General features: G+C 34.3%; 1 protein-coding gene across 2 annotated transcripts in view; it reads left to right on the top strand.

Moving 5' to 3' along the window:
* Nucleotides 1-18,821, top strand: part of VPS50 (VPS50 subunit of EARP/GARPII complex) — a gene marked incomplete at both ends in the record, with an annotated part of 129,250 nt that overhangs the window by 46,984 nt on the left and 63,445 nt on the right. For both annotated transcript variants that reach the window (XM_079711612.1, XM_079711611.1), the window contains 2 exons: nt 13,735-13,867; nt 16,688-16,779. In XM_079711612.1, the coding sequence (XP_079567738.1) occupies nt 13,735-13,867; nt 16,688-16,779 (225 nt within the window). The remainder of the gene's footprint in view (nt 1-13,734; nt 13,868-16,687; nt 16,780-18,821) is intronic.

The raw sequence follows: 18,821 nt of genomic DNA, 5'->3' as shown, positions 1-18,821 counted from the left end.
CTTTATTGCGGTGTGCGGGCTTGACATTGTGGTAGCTTCTCTTGTTGCGGAGCACGGGATCTAGGCATGCGGGCTTCAGTAGTTGTGGCACACGGGCTCAGTAGTTGTGGCTCACGGGCTCTGGAGCGTAGGCTCAGTAGTTGCGGCACATGGGCTTAGTTGCTCCGTGGCATGTGGGGTCTTCCCGGACCAGGGCTTGAACCCATGTCCCCTGCACTGGCAGGCGGATTCTTAACCACTGCGCCACCAGGGAAACCCCACAGTATTGTTTTAAACCACTCACAGATGTCAGTCTGTTACTAAATGGGCTAGAATGAAATTGAACTCTTTTTTTTTTCTTCTTTTTGGACATTCCTTTACAAAGAAACCTGGGGCAAAATCAGTGTTCCGTTTTTTATTTTCTCTGGTAAACAGAGAACTTCAGCGTTCTTAAGGCCAGCAGCATACTGTCCCATTATGAAGTGTCTGCCATTTGTGTTCTGTCACCACTGCTCTAAGTTTAAAAGTTTAATTGACTTTGAACTCTTTGAATTCATTTTGTAACTGAATGTACTTTCTTTACTAAACTGTAATTTCTAAGTGATTTAATTAAAGGCACGTTTATAGCTTATCTTTGTCTAGTTTCCTGTTTTTTCTTGAATGTATCGACTTAAGAGTCTTTAGATCAGTAATTTAGGCTCTTTTAAAAAATATGTACATTATCTTGAAGCACAGATAAAGGACTACTCCTTAGAAGCAAAAGTTTCAAATGAGAATTAAATCTCATTTCTGGCAAGGGCCAATGTAAAGGGGCATAGTGGTTATTTTATCTGATTAAAAAGCCTTTTTGTGATTGAGTTTATCAATACATTGATGTACCCTACATGTTCACACCAGTTTGTGGAGAGATATAAAGACACCAAGTGGAAGCTCTTTATTTAGTGACCTTGTAGAGAAACATTTTGTAGGTGTTTTGAAAGTTTATGAAGTATGCATCAGTTTTAAAAAAAATGTTGTTTTTTAACATTTTTTTTGGACAGGCTGATGGGTTTCCCTTGGGAGCTTATTTCAAGATGTTAATTAGGATACTGTTGATTAATTTTATGATAATAGAGCTGGCTAAGCTGGCTGCAGTGTTCTCAACCATTTTTCAACTGTTCATTTCGAAATGCTTTTAATGAGTTTTGAGTTCTGTTTTTGAAATGAACTTGATAATGTAATAATACTTTGGGGGAAAATGTAATGTTTCTTTTAGAAAAAGCTTTCTGAAATAATTTCAATAGGTATTTTCTCCTTTTGGCACATTGGAGGTGTTTAGTAAATGTTTCTTTAGTATACTGGATTGACCTCTTTGTCTCTAACTTGTGTGGTGTTGGCTTAATTTTCAGATTTGATTAAGTGAGAGGGAAAGAAAACCAACATTGAGCGCTTTCTCCATGCCATGTACTTTTACAGGTTTTTTTACATGCATACATCATAGAAAGACCAACTAAAGGCTCATCAAATGTTCCATTCTTCTAGTTTTTAAATTTTTGATTCTTATAAATAATACTTCTTGATATTAAATTGTAATTCAGTGGCAGTTTGAGGGTCAATAAATATTTTTAGTAAGATCTCTGTTGAAGGTATAGTTTATTTTGATGTTCATATAAGAGCCTAGAGAAATTTCCTCTTTTGAGACAAAAAGCTATTTCTGTTCTTAAATTCTCAGGGCACTTTCTGTTGTGAAGAATTAATATATTTTCTCTTATCAAATAGTATGAGAGTATACAGACTCTCTATAATGATAAGCTGCCAGGAATTTCAGTGCTAAATTTAATATTCATTTGTAGTAACCATCTTGTTTTGGGTTTTCTGTAGAATTAACTGCCTCCTTATCCTTTTTCTGTTTTCTGACTTCTTCAACTAGTCTCTTTATGTGTTTTTATATCACTCACAGTATTTATGGAGTTAGAATACTGATTATATAAGTATTCGCTCAAATTCAGCAATCATTATTTAATATGTTTACTCTTAAAATACATGTATTTTAAATTATACACCTAAAACATTGATTGTAGGAAAATACAGATAAGCAAAAGAAGAAAATAAAAAATAATATTTCTTTATGCAGAGCTGGTTCTTTTAATGTGTATATAAGCAAATAGCTTTTTAAAGTAGGATTATGCTGTACATACAGATTTAGAACTTTTTTCCACTTGCTACGTTATAAACAGTTTTTCATTTCAGTAAATATGCTATGCACATACCTTTTAGTGGCTTGACAGTACTTCATTGTAAGTGATCCTGTTGATTAATTAACCAGTTTCTTATTCTTTGATGTTCATAATGACAAAAGTTGGAAATAATATAAATAACACTGTAGTAAATATTTTTAAAGCTAAGTCTTTGCACACATCATTAATTATTTCTTTAGGATAAATGATGAAAAATAAAATTGCATTGCCAAAGGCTTTGGTTTATATTTCCAAAATTGCCCTCTAGAAAGTGTGTTTCAAATTACACTCCTCATCAGTAGTGTCTGCTTTTATCCTTTTCCCTGTGCACATGAATGCTGATTATTTTATATTTAATAGCTTAATTGTCAGATACCAGAAGGTAGCATATCAATACTAATTTATGTAGCTTGTCACTCAAGCATGTTTAGGATGTGAAGGAAATTAAACAGGGACATTTCATTGATTGATGAGGTTAATTTGGTTGATTTGGTTGGATAAGTGAGTGGACCTTTCCTTTCTTACTAGAGAAACCTTTTCAGTTGGAGGAATAATGCTATTTACTTGATTGCTTTATCAGATCAGTTTTAAAATACCCTAAGAATTCAGATGTCACATTTTTTCTTACCACTTATATAGTAGCACCCAGCTAATTTTTTTATATGAGTTACATATTGGCTTTTTTTAATATAAGAGTTATATATTGGTTTCTAAATATTTAAGATAAAATAAAAAATAAGTTTTGGTAATTTTAAATATTCAAAACTTAATGATCAAAAGATAAGGAAAGTTCATCTGTCTCTTCCTTTTTCCCTGCCGTTTACTTTTTGGATTGTCAAGAACTGTGAAGGGTCTGAAATTTCATTGTACTTGCAGATTAACAAGCTAGACTGTTACTGTTTCATGGATGCTGGTAGAAGATGCAAGATTACACTTTCTTAGTGCTCTGACTTAGTATAAACCAGTTTCCCTTGTCATTACCCAGCTTTTGTTAATCAGTCAAGTAATGGGTTCAGCTCAGCAAGGGTAAATATGGTAATAAACAGTTTGTAACCTAGTAAGGTCACATTAATTATGATCAGAGGTAGAATAAGAAAAGTTCAAACAACATATACAGTAGTGTCAATGGGATCAACACAGTTCTTTAAGGGTTTAAGGAGGCAAAAGAGGAGCCTGCAAGTTTTGAGTTGGTTTTGGATTTCAAGAAGCACGATGTATGTGGCTGAGTACAGGGATACAGAGGAAATATCCTGAGCAATGGCATGAAAGAAGAGCATAGGGCAAGTGAAAGGAACAGTAGGTTGTCTGGCTTGGTTTAACTGGATTAAACCAAGTATGATGATTTGGTGGTTTCTACCATACCCTGGAACTAATGAGTGCCTATGGAGAACATGCTTTGGGCTGATGTTATCTGAGTAACCAGCTTTCCCTCTCTTGGCTGGAAGTGAAGGGGTTTTCTAGTCACTTGAAACTGGCTTAGGTGTGATGCCCAAGTCTATGAACCCTTAAAACTATCAATGTAATTTAGACTGCTGGGTGATTGTGTGTGTGTGTGTGTGTGTGTGTGTGTGTGTGTGTGTGTGTGTGTGTGTGTGTGGAGGATGGGGGTAAATGTTAAAGAGCCAACCTATTTTTAAGATGTGGTACACAGCTGCCAGCAGAAACAAAGTAATTTACTGGTAAAAGCCATTCTCAGAACCTGCCAAGAAACCATATTCTTAATTTGTCTTTTTACATTTAAGTACTGCCCATTTTTGGTGATAATCTTAGCATAGGGGTTCACAGCATTTTATTACTTGAAACTTTGAAAGATAAATTATATATTCTGATAACACAAGCTTTGCTTGTTTTATAGTATTAAGCTTTCCATTTGATTAAGGCCATTTAGCAGCAATTAGACAAAACTGAGGATGGTAATAAAGGAGCCCCCTTCTGTGTACTTCACAATTTAGAGGGTGCTAGTTACTTAGTTCCAAGTTGGCATCATTCATACCATACATATTACATATGTCTTCATGTGTAAATACATATTTAGTATTAATGATAAAATGCCTGGGGGATGAGAATGACTTTTTTCACCAAGACATTTGTGTTGTTGTGTTTTTTGTTTTGTTTTGTTTTTTACAATGTTGTGTTACTTTCTGCTGTACAGCAGAGTGAATCAGCTATATGGATACATATATCCCCTCTTTTTTGGATTTCCTTCCCATTAAGGTCACCACAGAGCACTGAGTAGAGTTCCCTGTGCTATACAATCTGTTTTCATTAGTTATCTATTTTATACATAGTAGTGTATATATGTCAGTCCCAATCTCCCAGTTCATCCCACTCCCCACATCCCCCCTTGGTGTCCATACATTTGTTCTCTATGTCTGTGTCTCCATTTCTGCTTTGCAAACAGGTTCATCTGTACCATTTTTCTAGATTCCACATAAATGTGTTAATATACAATATTTGTTTTTCTGACTGACTTCACTCTGTATGACAGACTCTAGGTCTGTCCATGTCTCTGCAAATGGCACAATTTTGTTCCTTTTTATGGCTGAGTAATATTCCAATGTATATACGTACCACATCTTCTTTATCCATTCCTCTGTTGTTGGACATTTAGGTTGCTTCCATGTCCTGGCTATTGTAAATAGTGCTGCAGTGAACATGGGATGCATGTAGCTTTCGGAATTACAGTTTTCTCTGGGTATATGCCCAGGAGTGGGATTGCTGGGTCATATGGTAGTTCTATTTTTAGTTTTTTAAGGAGGCTCCATACTGTTCTCCACAGTGGCTGTATCAATTTACATTCCCACCAACAGTGCAAGAGGGTTCCCTTTTCTCCACACCCTCTCCAGCATTTGCTCTTTGCAAATTTTTTGATGATGGCCATTTGGACTGGTGTGAGGTGATACCTCATTGTAGTTTTGATTTGCATTTCTCTAATAATTAGTGATGTTCAGCAGCTTTTCATGTGCTTCTTGGCCATCTGTTGGTCTTCTTTGGAGGAATGTCTGTTTAGGTCTTATGCCCATTTTTGGATTGGGTTGTTTGTTTTTTTAATATTGAGCTGCATGAACTGTTTATATATTTTGGAGATTAATCCTTTGTTGCTTCATCTGCAAATATTTTCTCCCATTTTGAGGGTTGTTTTTTTGTCTTGTTTATGGTTTCCTTTGCTGTGCAAAAGCTTTGAAGTTTCATTAGGTCCCATTTGTTTTGTTCTTAATTCCATTTCTCTAGGAGGTGGGTCCAAAAGGATCTTGCTGTGATTTATGACATAGAGTGTTCTGCCTGTGTTTTCCTCTAAGAGTTTTATAGTGTCTGGCCTTACATTTAGGTCTCTAATCCATTTTGAGATTATTTTTGTGTATGGTGTTAGGAAGTGTTCTGATTTCATTCTTTTACATGTAGCTGTCCAGTTTTCCCAGCACCACTTATTGAAGAGGCTGTCTTTCCTCCATTGTATATCCTTGCCTCCTTTGTCTTAGGTTAGTTGACTGTAGGTGCGTGGGTTCATCTCTGGGCTTTCTATCCTGTTTCATTGATCTATATTTCTGTTTTTGTGCCAGTACCATACATACTCTCTTGATTACTGTAGCTTTGTAATTTAGTCTGGAGTTAGGGAGCCTGATTCCTCCAGTTCTGTTTTTCTTTCTCAAGATTGCTTTGGCTATTCAGGGTCTTTTTTGTTTCCATAAAAATGTGAAAAGTGCCGTTGGTAATTTGGTAGGGATTGCATTGAATCTGTAGCTTGCTTTGGGTATTTTAGTCATTTTCACAATATTGATTCTTCCAGTCCAAGAACATGGTTTATCTGTCCATCTTTGTGTCATCTTTGATTTCTTTCATCCTTATCTTACAGTTTTCTGCATACAAATCTTTTGCCTCCTTAGGTAGGTTTATTCCTAGGTATTTTACTCTTTTTGTTGCACTGATAAATGGAATTGTTTCCTTAATTTCTCTTTCTGATCTTTCGTTGTTAGTGTGTAAGAATGCAAGAGATTTCATGCATTAATTTTGTATCCTGCAGCTTTACCAAATTCATTGATCAGCACCAGTAGTTTTCTGGTGGCATCTTTAGGATTTTTTTTATGTATAGTATCATGTCATCTGCAAACTGACAGTTATACTTCTTGTTTTCCGATTTGGTTTCCTTTTATTTCTTTTTCTTCTCTGATTGCTGTGGCTCGGACTTCATGTTTTTAAATCATGAATGAATCTAGTTTAGTATAAGGAAAGTTTTGCTACAGCATATGCATATTTTACCTATGGAGAGTCATAGTTTTTAAAGCTTCAGAGAGACTCTAGGTTATTTGCTTTATCCCTTGGCATTAGATATATGAAGTAAAATGCTGGAGTCATGATCAAGTAAGTCACAAAGTTGGGACCCAAGCCCAAATATGTGCCATCCAGTCCACTGTACTGAGCACCACTCTGATTTCCAATGATTAGAAAGTACCTAAGCTATTCATATTTTGTACAGCTTGGTCCTTACAGAAGTAATTAGAGGTTGGAGAGATCTTGTAATTGCTTGGCCCAGCCACTTATTTAGGCCCAGAGTTCAGCCTTCCCAGAGATATTCTTAGCTCCCTGGGCCTAGTGCTGTTTTGACCTGCAGCATATTTCCAGAAACCTCCCAGCTAAACAGTAGTCCTTTCCAGCAGCTTCTGGTGATGTGAGCTCACTGTGCTAATGGCATTCATCTAAAGATGCTGATAAGCCTTTGTGATTTTTTTTGAAATCCATCTATGAGTGAGTGAGTGAGTGTGTGTGTGTGTGTGTGTTTGGATGGGGGTGGGGATGGCAGCACTAGGAGTTTTAAATCTCTGTGAGGATGCCAAAACATCTGCTCCCTTTATGTTTGTCAGGATGTGATTAGAGTGATAAATCAAAGTGAAACGAGCATAATAATACTTTAAGGATACTCCTAAGAATTTTTATTTTGATGTTTTAATATTAAAAAATCATCTTCCTGAAATTTTTGGAGGTAATTGGTAATAGAGATTTCTGATGGGTATAAAAATAAATTAATGTGAACTAAAAGGCTAAATTTAGCGGCCTCTTTTTTCCATATTTACCACTTTGCACCTAAGCAACTTTCAAAAGGTGACATTTTTTTCATTGTGTGCTTCAGATTTGAAAAGGCTGCATATATTTATTTCTGGATTTATACTGTTCTGTGAAAATGGCCTCTAGATTCTTATTAAATTTATTATTTATAATTAAGGCTGAGATGTTGCTGGTTTTAATAAGCTAATTTCATGATTTTAATTTTGACCAGGTAGGTTGGTTGGGATGGTTATAGTAGAGATGGGAGATACAAAGTTTTACTCTTAACTGATAGTGATGAGATTGGAAATCAGATCTGTGGATTCTGTGAAAGTGTTAATCAAGATTTGATTAAGGAGTGAATTTTGATGTTTGAATAGTGAAGCTTAGTTGTAATGCTATGTTGAGCTTTTTGCATTGTAACATCTGGATTTGTGAATCTTCTCTAAATCTTGCCCCCCAGGATATTTGTTACCTGTGATCACTGGTTACTAGACATGTATGTTATCTGTATGGAGGTTGTGAGTTACAAAAAAAACAAAAAAACAAAAAACCTAGGTTACTTAAAATATTCCTCCTTTTCTGCATGATTTTTGAGATAGTTCTGAAATACTACACCTTTTTCCTCTTTTCTTCTCACCTCTCAACCTTTCCTGAATAAATTGGTACTACTAGCTTTAGAATGGAAGTGGAAAATAGCTCTGGAACACAGAGAAATGTTTGATAAGTAAATTTCTATTTCCCATATATTCTTTAAAAATTTTTAAGACATGCTATTTAGTTCTTTGGGGTGTCTCACTGTGTGAATATTTTCTAAATTGCTTAATTCAAGGCTTTCATTGCCATCATTGATACGTGATAAGAACATTGAACTGGAATTGCAATATGGCACTCCTCTGCCTTGGTATTCCTGGTTTTATACTAAATGGATCACCCATTAATTGAGACTCGAACTGAGTTGCAGTGTTAGGTATCTAGTAATAAGTGAATGGATTAAACCAATGAAGAGGTAGCAGATCGAGGAATCTCTAACACTGTTTCATGAAAGGTGAACCCAAGATATCCAGAGTGGTTTACTATCTAAGGGCCTGTGACTGGTAAGTTGTACAATCGGTGCTGGCTGGGATGCAGGGCTTCCAATTTCTTGTCTAGTTCTCTTTCTGTTATGCTCTGCTGGTGTGAAGAAGAATTAATGTCTAAGTGGAAGTTGTAATTCAGAAACTCAGATTCTCTTCTTGGCCTGCCTTTTATTTTTTGACTACTTATACAATTATTTGCTTTTTTGTTGGTTTCTTTGAATCTGTGTTGTTATAGTTATGGTTCACACATGTCTGTGTAATAAGATCCTCTATTTGAAATTTGGAGGTGATTTTTATAAATTAATGAGAGAGCACTAGTTATGAATGATTTTAGTGATAAGGTGTTAAAAGCATCAGAAGCATTTGTTGCTTTGAGAACTGACTCTAGTTGATTGCACAGTATTAGGGGAAAGTGGTTTCTGGAGTCCAACTTTAAAATGAAATGACTCTATTGTCAGCGTAGTCTTCAAGTACAGAGATGAACACATTTTGGCTTAAATCTATTAAGAAAAATATTTATATATCTATCCCACCTTGCCTTTTTCCTTGAACTATTTACTTTCTGTATATTTAGTATAATGAATCTATACATTTGTTTCTATTTTAGAATATAAATTTAGGTAAGAATCATCTTGCTCAGTACATCATAGCCTTATGTTTGTACATATGAACATTTTTGAAGATAAGTTTGGGAGACTTTTAGACATGGGCATTGGCCTAGCTAGATTTGTGAATTATTTACACTTGAGTAAGTTCGGGGAGAAAAAGCTTGGTATAATTTCAGTAAATAATTTCAACGTTTTCTGAAAAAAATTTCATATAAACATTTCTGGGTGTATAATCTCATCCAAACCCATTAAAGTTTAGCAAATAGTCAAGAAGTAACACAGTAAAGAACCTCCTTTTCCTTGAATAAATAGGCAAATAATGTAGCTAGACAGTGGTTGGGTGGAGAATAGAAGGTAGTAGTTCCAAGTTTCACTTTTCTGGTTTGTTAAACTGTGGCAAGTATTATAAAAGTTAATTGGTGGGCTATAGCACAATTATTTGTATAGTTATAATTTTTCTTTGGGAAAAATAAGACACTGCCTTCCTTTTATCTGTCAGAAAGATATGTTGGGATATAATTAGATTAAATTTATTTGCATAATATAAACACAAATTTATGCAAAGTTGAGTTTATGAAAGTTTGTAGAAGAGTACCTTTATTCCGGTGAATGATTTTTGAGTTGCAGCCCAGAATGTTTTTGTGATTTTTGCTTTTCTTTGTCTTCTGCTTTTAGCTTTTTCCTGACCTTGTGCATCATTATCGGTTTTCATTACATGTGTGTGGTATGAGAGCTATGTCAGTTGTAATGATGTGGTAAAAATAAACCAAGGAAAAAAGCAAGACTGGTTCATTGTAAAGGTAGTAATTATAATAGTAAACAGGGAAAGTCGACATAAAAAGTTACCCCAAATTATGGCATAAATATGCAGAAATATTTGTGTTGATCTCTGCAAGCCATGTGTAAATCTGGATAGCCATTCTAATTTTTCTGTAAATAGGTACCCGTAGCCAATTCGGTATACTCAGAAGTTTCACTCCCTCCTGTGTTCCTTCCATTTTTATTCCCCACGTCACCTCTTACAGGTAACTGACTTCAGTGTTTTCTTCTTTATATTCACTGTGTTTATTTTTTTGATGATAGGCAGATATATCATTAAATTTTTTTCTATTTCTTATGACATATGTGTATATAAAATTTTTTTCCCTTTCTCACATGTATATGTATCATATGAAAGGGAAAATTTTTTATTAAAAATTTTTTTTAAATGTATATGTCTTCTTATCATTATTTTTCACAGGTGCAAAGTGCTCTTTTGTGTGTGTGAAGATAGTTTATCCACCTGATCTGTGTTTGGACATGTAGATAGATTCCAGTATTTTGCAGTTACAGATAATCCTTCAACGAATAACCTTGTGTGTATGTATTTTCACATTGTTTGAAGTACACCTTCAGGATAAATTCCTAGAAGTGAGATTGCTGGGTCAAAGGGAAAATACATATGTAGTTTTGTTAGACAGTGTGGTTTTGTTAGATAATGTCAGATTCATTTCCAGAGGATTGTATCGTTTTGCATTCCCACCAGCAGTGGATGAGAGTTCCTGTTTTTTTGTTCACAGCCTTGCCAACAGAGTATATATGGTATCAAAGATAAACAAAACTGGACACTAATTAAAGTGGTATGGACAGATTTCAATCAGTAATATACTGTTGTAATGGGGAAAAGAATCCATTGTAAACTGAACTCATCTTCCATTTGTACAGGGGTCACTGGGCATTGTAAAGGGAGAAAGAGGGACTAGGAAGGGGGATGAGCAGGGGCTCGGAAGAAGCAAGGAAGTGAAAAATTACAAAAAACAAGGGGGCTTGGTCCATGTGAAACCCATCTGGGTTAGGCTCCCACCTTCTCCCTCAGAGACTGGGAGACAAGGGCCCTATCTTCAGGTTTTAGCTGGAACAAACAATATATTCTTTTGGCAGCCTTGACTTTTCTCAGGCAAGCACTTTAAGGGGTGCTAGGGTCATCCTAGGGTTGTGGCCGTGAGCTGCTAGAAACTACATTAGTGTCTTGTTCAACTCTTTGTAGGTCAGGATTGAGGACTAATGAAGGAGAGGGCTCAGGGAGCTGGCTAGAGTTTGGTCAAGGGGAGAATCTTTGTTAATGGTCAGCTTTAAAATTTTCACTGATCTGATGTGTGAGAATTTGTTTCTTACTGTAGTTTTAATTTACATTTGCCCTATTATGAGTGAAGTTGGATATGTTTTCAAATATTTAAGGGCCATCTTTATATCTCTGTTAAGTGTGTTTATATCTTCTTCCCATTTTTCTATAGGATTTTTGGTCTTTTCTCCCAAATTTTTAAGAGTTCATTATAAATGTGAGTTTTTTTTATTGTGACATGTATTGTGAATACTTTTTTCAAATTTATCATTTGATTTGTTTACTGTTTTTTTTGTTGTTTACAAAATTTATAAAATTTTTATGTAGTAAAATTTATCAAATTTTACTTTTATTACTACTGAATTTTGAGTCATAATTAGAAAGCCTTTACCTATATCAAGGTGAGTGAAGAATTAACTCATGTTTTCTTTTGGTGCTAGTATAATTTTATTTTTTAGGTTCAGCTGTCTTATCCATTTGGAGTTTGTTCTTGTGGATGGTGTGAGGAGTAGATCTAACTTAGTCTTTTTCCAACTGACTATCCAGTTGTCCCAACACTATTAATGAAAAAGACTGTCTTCACTTAAGTGATATGAGATGCTATCTTTATCATATACCATATTTTTATGAGGCCAGATCTATTTCTGGACTTGTTTTTATTGGTATCTCAGTAAATTCATAAATTAACTTAGGGAGAACTGACATCTCTGATGTTGAGACATCCTAACCAAGAGTGAGGGATGTCTTTGTATTTGTTCAAGTCTACCTTTATGTCTTTCAGTTTTCTTCATAGAATTTTGGATCACTTTTTGTTAAGTTTATTCCTAAAATTTTAATCTTTTTTGTTGTTATTATAAGTGGAGATTTCTCATTCATTGTATCTTCTAAATAGTTATTATTTGTGTATATGAATTCTGTTATTTTTGTATGTTAATTTTATAACCTGCTACTTTGCTGAATTCTTTTACTGTTTGAGTTTTATCATTCATTCTCTAGGAATTATATTCTAGGTATATTATGTCATTTACAGATAGAAGTAGTTTTATTTCTTCTTTTCCTATTCTTTTGCTTCTTATCATTTTCTCTAATCTAATTGCATTGGCTAGTACCTCAAGAACATTGTTAAAAAGTAGTGGAGGGCTTCCCTGGTGGCACAGTGGTTGAGGGTCTGCCTGCCGATGCAGGGGACGTGGGTTCGTGCCCCGGTCTGGGAAGATCCCACATGCTGTGGAGCGGCTGGGCCCGTGAGCCGTGGCCGCTGAGCCTGCGCGTCCGGAGCCTGTGCTCCGCAACGGGAGAGGCCACAGTGGTGAGAGGCCCACGTAGTGCAAAAAAAAAAAAAAAAGAAAGAAAAAGTAGTGGAGATAGTGGACATTTTTGTCTTCTTCCTGACCACAGTGGATATGCACTAAAGTTTCCTCATCTTAGGGAAATGTTTATCCGTTTTTATTTTCTCATGAGTTATTATTAGGAATGGCTGTTGAATTTTGTCAAAGGGTTTTCAGCATCTTTGGGGACAATCATTTTGTTTTTCTTCTTAGACCTATTAATGTGACAGATTGTTAATAGATCCTATAAGATTGAACCATTGTACTGTTGTTGGCATAAGCCCCACTTGGGCAGACTGACTCCAGTGGTTAACAGCTCTTTTATTTTACTACTTCTTAGTTGAGTTTCAGAGATTTGACGTGCCTACACAAAAGTGTACTTGCTGAGTCATACAAATTAGTATTTTTATTAATTGCTTGATGAATGAATGTTTTAGTGACTGGGGAATTTAGAGGAGAGGGAAATCATTATGGAGAGAAAAAATACTTTTTGATAGAGAGAGGACGACTACCAACTGGGATTTCCTGAGCATCAATAACACCACAGCTATACTTTCTATATAGCTTATTTCTACTAGCTATTTATTTTGGAGGGCTTGCATCATAGTCTTATTAGCCTTTCACTGTTTTATCAGCATGATCAGTTGTGGTGGATTGATTACAAATTGAAGAAATGCTACGAAATCTCAAATGATGGAGCAGATGCTCCACTGTGACAGACAGAAAGCCTTCAAAATAGAATCGAGGCATTATTCTACCTGCAGAAAAGAAGGGCAGAATGAGAAACTGATAGTTTTTACAAAGGGTAGAGGGAGAAAAATCCATGCATTTCCTTTAGGGAGAAGATTTGGGACCACATATTGTTTCATAGCCATGTTATATAAAACATTTTAAAATGCTGTTGTCAAATATGAAATATCTATATCCATGTGATTTACAGAATTCGCAGATTGTCAAAGGTGCTTACTTAATTTACATAAATAAAATGATAGACTTGTAAATTATGACCACCTTTTTGCAAGTTGTAACTTGGGTCCAAGGGTGAGTGTAAAGCTGCATTTCATGCTAAGAACATGGCTTTGAAAAAATATATTTGGGGAAGTTTGCACTCCTGGTTATGAGAGCACTTGCCATTCAGTAGTATGTGGATTCATAGTATATGGACTGATACTCCTAATGAATACTAAAAAGCCATGTTGAAATAGGAATTACTTGAACAAAATTTTCTTGCCATTGAACTTTCTTTTTAGATATATCAGTGGAAGAAATTTTCTTATCTAATTCTTCAGTGCATTTGATTGACACCGTAACATTTTATTTTGGTTAACTTTGTGTTAAAGTAAACATGATAATTTGAAAGTTGGCTCTTGTCATTTTCTTCAGCATGTTACACCAGACAGCTATATTCCATGCCTTGCTGACCTGTGCAAAGCACTGTGGGAGGTTATGCTCAGCTATTACAGAACTATGGAATGGCATGAAAAGCATGACAGTGAGGATACTACTTCTGCTTCTGGTAGGAAATTATTTTGATTTGATTTTAAAAACTGAACTATAAATATGCCATATTTCTGGAATAAGGAGAAAGAAAAGGGACAGCTATACTTTTAGAATTTGGGGGACCATGATGACCATAGGTTAAATGTTCACCAGAGAAAGTGATTCAGCTGCTATAAAAACTCCATTACCTTTGGGGATTAACTGGGCCGAAGGACTTCTTATGTGATAGGTATTACAAGTTCCATATGTGGTGATGACCTTAGGACTAAGTTATTAAGAAAGAGCTTTAAAAAAAATGAGTTGCAAACTAGGTAGGACATTGCTCTGTCCAAATTTACTATAAAATTAATGCTAATGTTCAATATTGTCTTTTTTGCGAATTTTCAAGTTGTACTAATAAAACTAGTTTCTAAGAATTAATAATTATACTGATACTTTTCTTCCTGAAAATAGATAGCAGGACATAAAAATTTCATAAAAAATGATGTTTTTAAATACCATCTTTGCAAGCAAAATACAACTTTAAATGTCTATGGTATAGTCATAAAGAGCAAATCTTTGAGAAATTATATTAATTAGGCATGTTTAAATTACTTCATGTAATTATATATCTTAAGTGATTATCCTTGAACGATAGCTAAGATTAAGTATTCAAAATACTTTTAAAAGTAATAAATGAGTCTACCAGTATTAGTATGGGCAAAATAAATTATACTGTACTTGTTTTTTTGTATTACATACAGTTTAATATAGCTAGTCAATCAAGTTATTTTAGTAACTTCTAATTTCTGAAGTGTTTGGTTTCTGTGATTGGGTGGGTGGAGGAATGCTCAAATCTTAGTTTGATTAAACATAGGATTTTGGTAGTATAGAAGACATACATTTAATATTTATCTTGACTCATAAGAAGCTCATAAATATAGATAGCAAAAAATAAGAAAGATAAATTCTGTGGAAGGATTTTCATTCTTTTAGAAATATTGTTGAGGGAGGAAGGTTTAAAGGAAGAGAGAAAAAGGAGAAAGCAGAAAACAGGAGTGGGCATTGAGCCAGGATTCTAGGCCAGACTATTTTTACCCAACTCCTCTACTACCTCTGGGAGTATGGGCTTTGCAGTCAGAGATACCTCGCTTCAAAGTTTGACTGCCATTTACCAAAGGCGAGAATGTGAATAGGTCACTTTATCATCTCCAGGCCTCAGTTTGCTCCTTAAAATGATAGGTTAAGAAAACAAAACAAACAAAAAACTTCATAGTGTAGTAACACATCTACCTGTAGGATTGCTATAAGGTTTAGAGAAAGTGTAAAAAGTGCTTACACTGGTTGTTGTTAATGTCATCAAAGGAAATGGATCAAGAGAGATGATTATAATAATAATGAAATGTCTATAGATCTTTTTTTTTTTTTTAATTTCATTTTACTTAGGGAATTCCTGGGCTTAAGGGATTTTTTCCCCACAAAGTTTTTCTTGTTTTGGCAACCTTTATTTTTTTCTAGATATGGCACCTGTTTAGATATCTCAGCACCTCTTTTCCTTTTTCTAGTACATTATTTAAGGAGAAACCAAAGGAAAAGTTTGGAACAAAATTAATACATACTTTAGATATAAGAGTATAGAAGACAATATATACTTATTATGGTGAAGCTCGCTTTTTGCTTCAGGCTAATAGTATACAGGTATTATGTATTGTATGCATTTTCATTGGGGCATAGATTCAAACTTAAAACTCTATTTGAACCTTCTATACTTAGTCCTCTTTGCTAAAATTCCTTCACCCTAATCTGTATAATTTAAGAATGTTGAGGACTCTGATCAGTCTAATAGTCAGCTGACAATATCTAGGACTGTAAAAAGTTATTTGTTCACCAGAAATTCTTCCTTTCGTAGTCACATTAAGGACTAAAATTGTAGGAATCAGTAATTTAAAAGTTATTCTTCACAGAACTTCATACAGCTGAAAGGGCCTCTAGAGTTCATCCGTTGTAGTTCTCTAGTGATACTACTGGTGTCCGAACACTTCACCATTCTAAATAAACTAAAGCTGTAGCTCAGGTGCACTGCTCTGAGCTGCTGCGTTCCTAATAGCCAGACCATACAGATGATAATGGCTTAAGCTGTAGGAGTAGTCATGGGTACATTAGGCATGTATCTGGGGCCTGGCCTATGAAAGGGCCTTTTGCTGCTTACCAGTGGATACCCTGCTAGCCTAAGATGAGATCATATCCTCCGTTGTTCTGCACAGTTTACTTGCACAAAGGCATAATTTTTAAAATATAATGTGTATGTGTATTTTCAGTTGCTTTTAGGGGGAGAATTATTTTGAGGCAGGTCATTGATCTTACTTGTTGAACTGGACATTGTTAGATTATTTACCTAGAATGGATAAAAGTATTCTGGATCATGAAAAATATAAAATGTATGCATCATTGCCTCACTGCATGAGCAGTTTTGCACTCTGTACTCTTGTTAACATGCATATTAATTGAAAATTGGGTTAGTTGGTCCTGTAATGCCCTGGCAGTAGGCAGTATATGGGTCATTAAGAATCTGGTTTCTGGGATTGCACTACCCAAGTTGGAATCCCAGCTATAATCACATATAAGCTGAGTGGTCTTAGGTGTAAAGTACTTAACATTTTAGAGTCTGAATTTGTCTATCTTATCAAATGAGTTTAATCCTAATTCCTATTTTTTGACATTGTTTTGGTTGTATAAATATTGAGAATATTTTCTATATTTTACACATGCTTATAATATATGAGAATCCAAATTTATTATTTTTTTGAAAACAAAAATGTGAAGTAAATTTTAAAACGTATACCATCTTTTATTTCAGAAGGGAGTAATATGATGGGTACTGAAGAAACAAATTTTGATCGTGGCTACATAAAAAAGAAATTAGAACATGGACTTACACGAATATGGCAGGTTTGGTTTTTTTAAACTATTTTTTTTTACAAAAGCAATATACACCTTCATGTCAAAGTTGTTTTAGAAATTCAGTATTTAAATTTTCTGTATTTGTTTGTTTTCCCTGCAGATCTAATCATGTGTTAGTTTTTCTTTAGAATAAGTCTACCATTTGAGTTCTGTAATTTAGTTGTCAATTATATTTGACTATAAGTGGCAGTAGAAAAAGTTTTAATTTGAAAATATCCATTGGAAATATTCCTTGATTACATTTTGCTTTTAGTGACCTAACAGATTTGTGCTTTCCTGAAGAAGTTGTTTTCTTATTGAGATACTGTTTATTTTGTGTGTGTTTTTTTTCCTTTTCTATTAACTTTAGGAAAAGGATAACTATATAATAGATGACATAGTTGGGTTGGAGTCTAGAACAGAATGAAGAATTCTAAGTCAGTGATTTTTGTGCCTTGAGTGAATCTTATGTATTTATTGACTGAATGTGTATTCCTTGGCTTTTCTTTTGCAGTTTAGTAGCTCAGTTGTTATCAGACAACTAAATTTGTTAATTTGTTAAAAATTTTCACTTCCTAGATAAGTGTAATTTCTTTGGTGATAACTGTTCTTTTTGGACTGCTTCAATATTTAGAAGACTATAGACACTTTGACCATATTATGGTCTTTTAAAATGTATTTTTGATTTTTCTAATGAAGTTGATGTTTAGTTTGAAAATCTTTTATAGGATTTCTTTTGAAAAAATTGTTTAGGAAAATATATACTGAAAACATAAATTTCCTCAAGAATCACTTAGCAGTTATAATTTAGTGCTCTTCTAACTTTTGATAACTTTCTATTAGAGATATGCTATTTGAATTTATACTTTAATATTTAAATATGTGATAGTGGTAAGAGCTTTGCCTTTTGTATTTTCTGATATGACCATATGAAACTAATTTTTAGTTTTCCATTAATTATGGGTTGGGGCTGACTTTTTTCTGAATGTTATGTATAACAGAAAGGAAAATCTCATTCTCTAGTGTCAGATATGAGTTGTTTCTGATTTAGTCTTCTAACAGGCTCTAATTATACTTTGTTGAAATTGTAGAATCTATGATAGAATTTCTGGTAATTCAAAGTACTTTGGATTATTGGCCTGGCATTTTATATAGCTAGTTTCTGTTCAGTCTGGCAACCTGATGTCATTCTTGATATAGGAATATCTGTTAAATGTAAGATTTAGTAAAGCTATTATCATTTAAGTGTTTGGCCAGTTTAATGAAAGTCATCATGCTTTTGAATACAGATAATTGTGTTGTAGGTTTCAAGTTTTAGAATATCTTCATCTCCACCCACTTCAAGTCCCTTTTGCACCTCCAACCCCAGTTCTCATCCAGTTCTACACAGGACTTTGTGTACGTTAGGAACTCATTAGTATTTGTTCAATTGAAATCACAAAGCTCAATGCAATTGAAAAAGGCAAAAACTCTGAAGAATAAATGTTTTTTGAGAACACATCTGGCAGACAAAACCTGGCAGGAATTGAATTCATTTGATAGCACAATCTGACCAGTATTGTCATTTGGCTTTTTGTAGTATTTGTTTATCCCATTAAGGTGAACATTCATATGTTGAAGGGATATAAATGTGTTTTATTTTGGGATACTGCCTTAGAGCCCACTGGGGATGTTATATAATATATGCTATACATACCATAATATATTTCTAATATCTGAAATGCTAAATTCCAAAGCACAAGTGAGCATGTGACAGTTTATTGACATTATAAATTTATTATAGAGATGATTGAGAAGCATAAGAAGATAGTTAAATATTTCTGACATAAAACTAAACTCAGAATCATAATCACCTTGATAATTATTATAAAAACTTTTCGGTTTTTAGAATATTGTCACAAATTTTCCATGCATTTTGACTCAGAACCTTTAAGGGAAAAAGGTTGTATCAGTCATAATATGTGTATTGCACTGTTTGTGGGTTTAAGAACACAGTGGTGAAAGCATGGTCCTTGACCTCATGGAGCTTACATATCCAACCATATGAAAGT

The sequence above is a fragment of the Hyperoodon ampullatus genome (genome assembly GCF_949752795.1).
Source record: "Hyperoodon ampullatus genome assembly, chromosome: 9".
NCBI classification, from domain to species: Eukaryota; Metazoa; Chordata; class Mammalia; order Artiodactyla; family Ziphiidae; genus Hyperoodon; species Hyperoodon ampullatus.
This window is presented reverse-complemented; position numbering and strand designations above follow the sequence as displayed.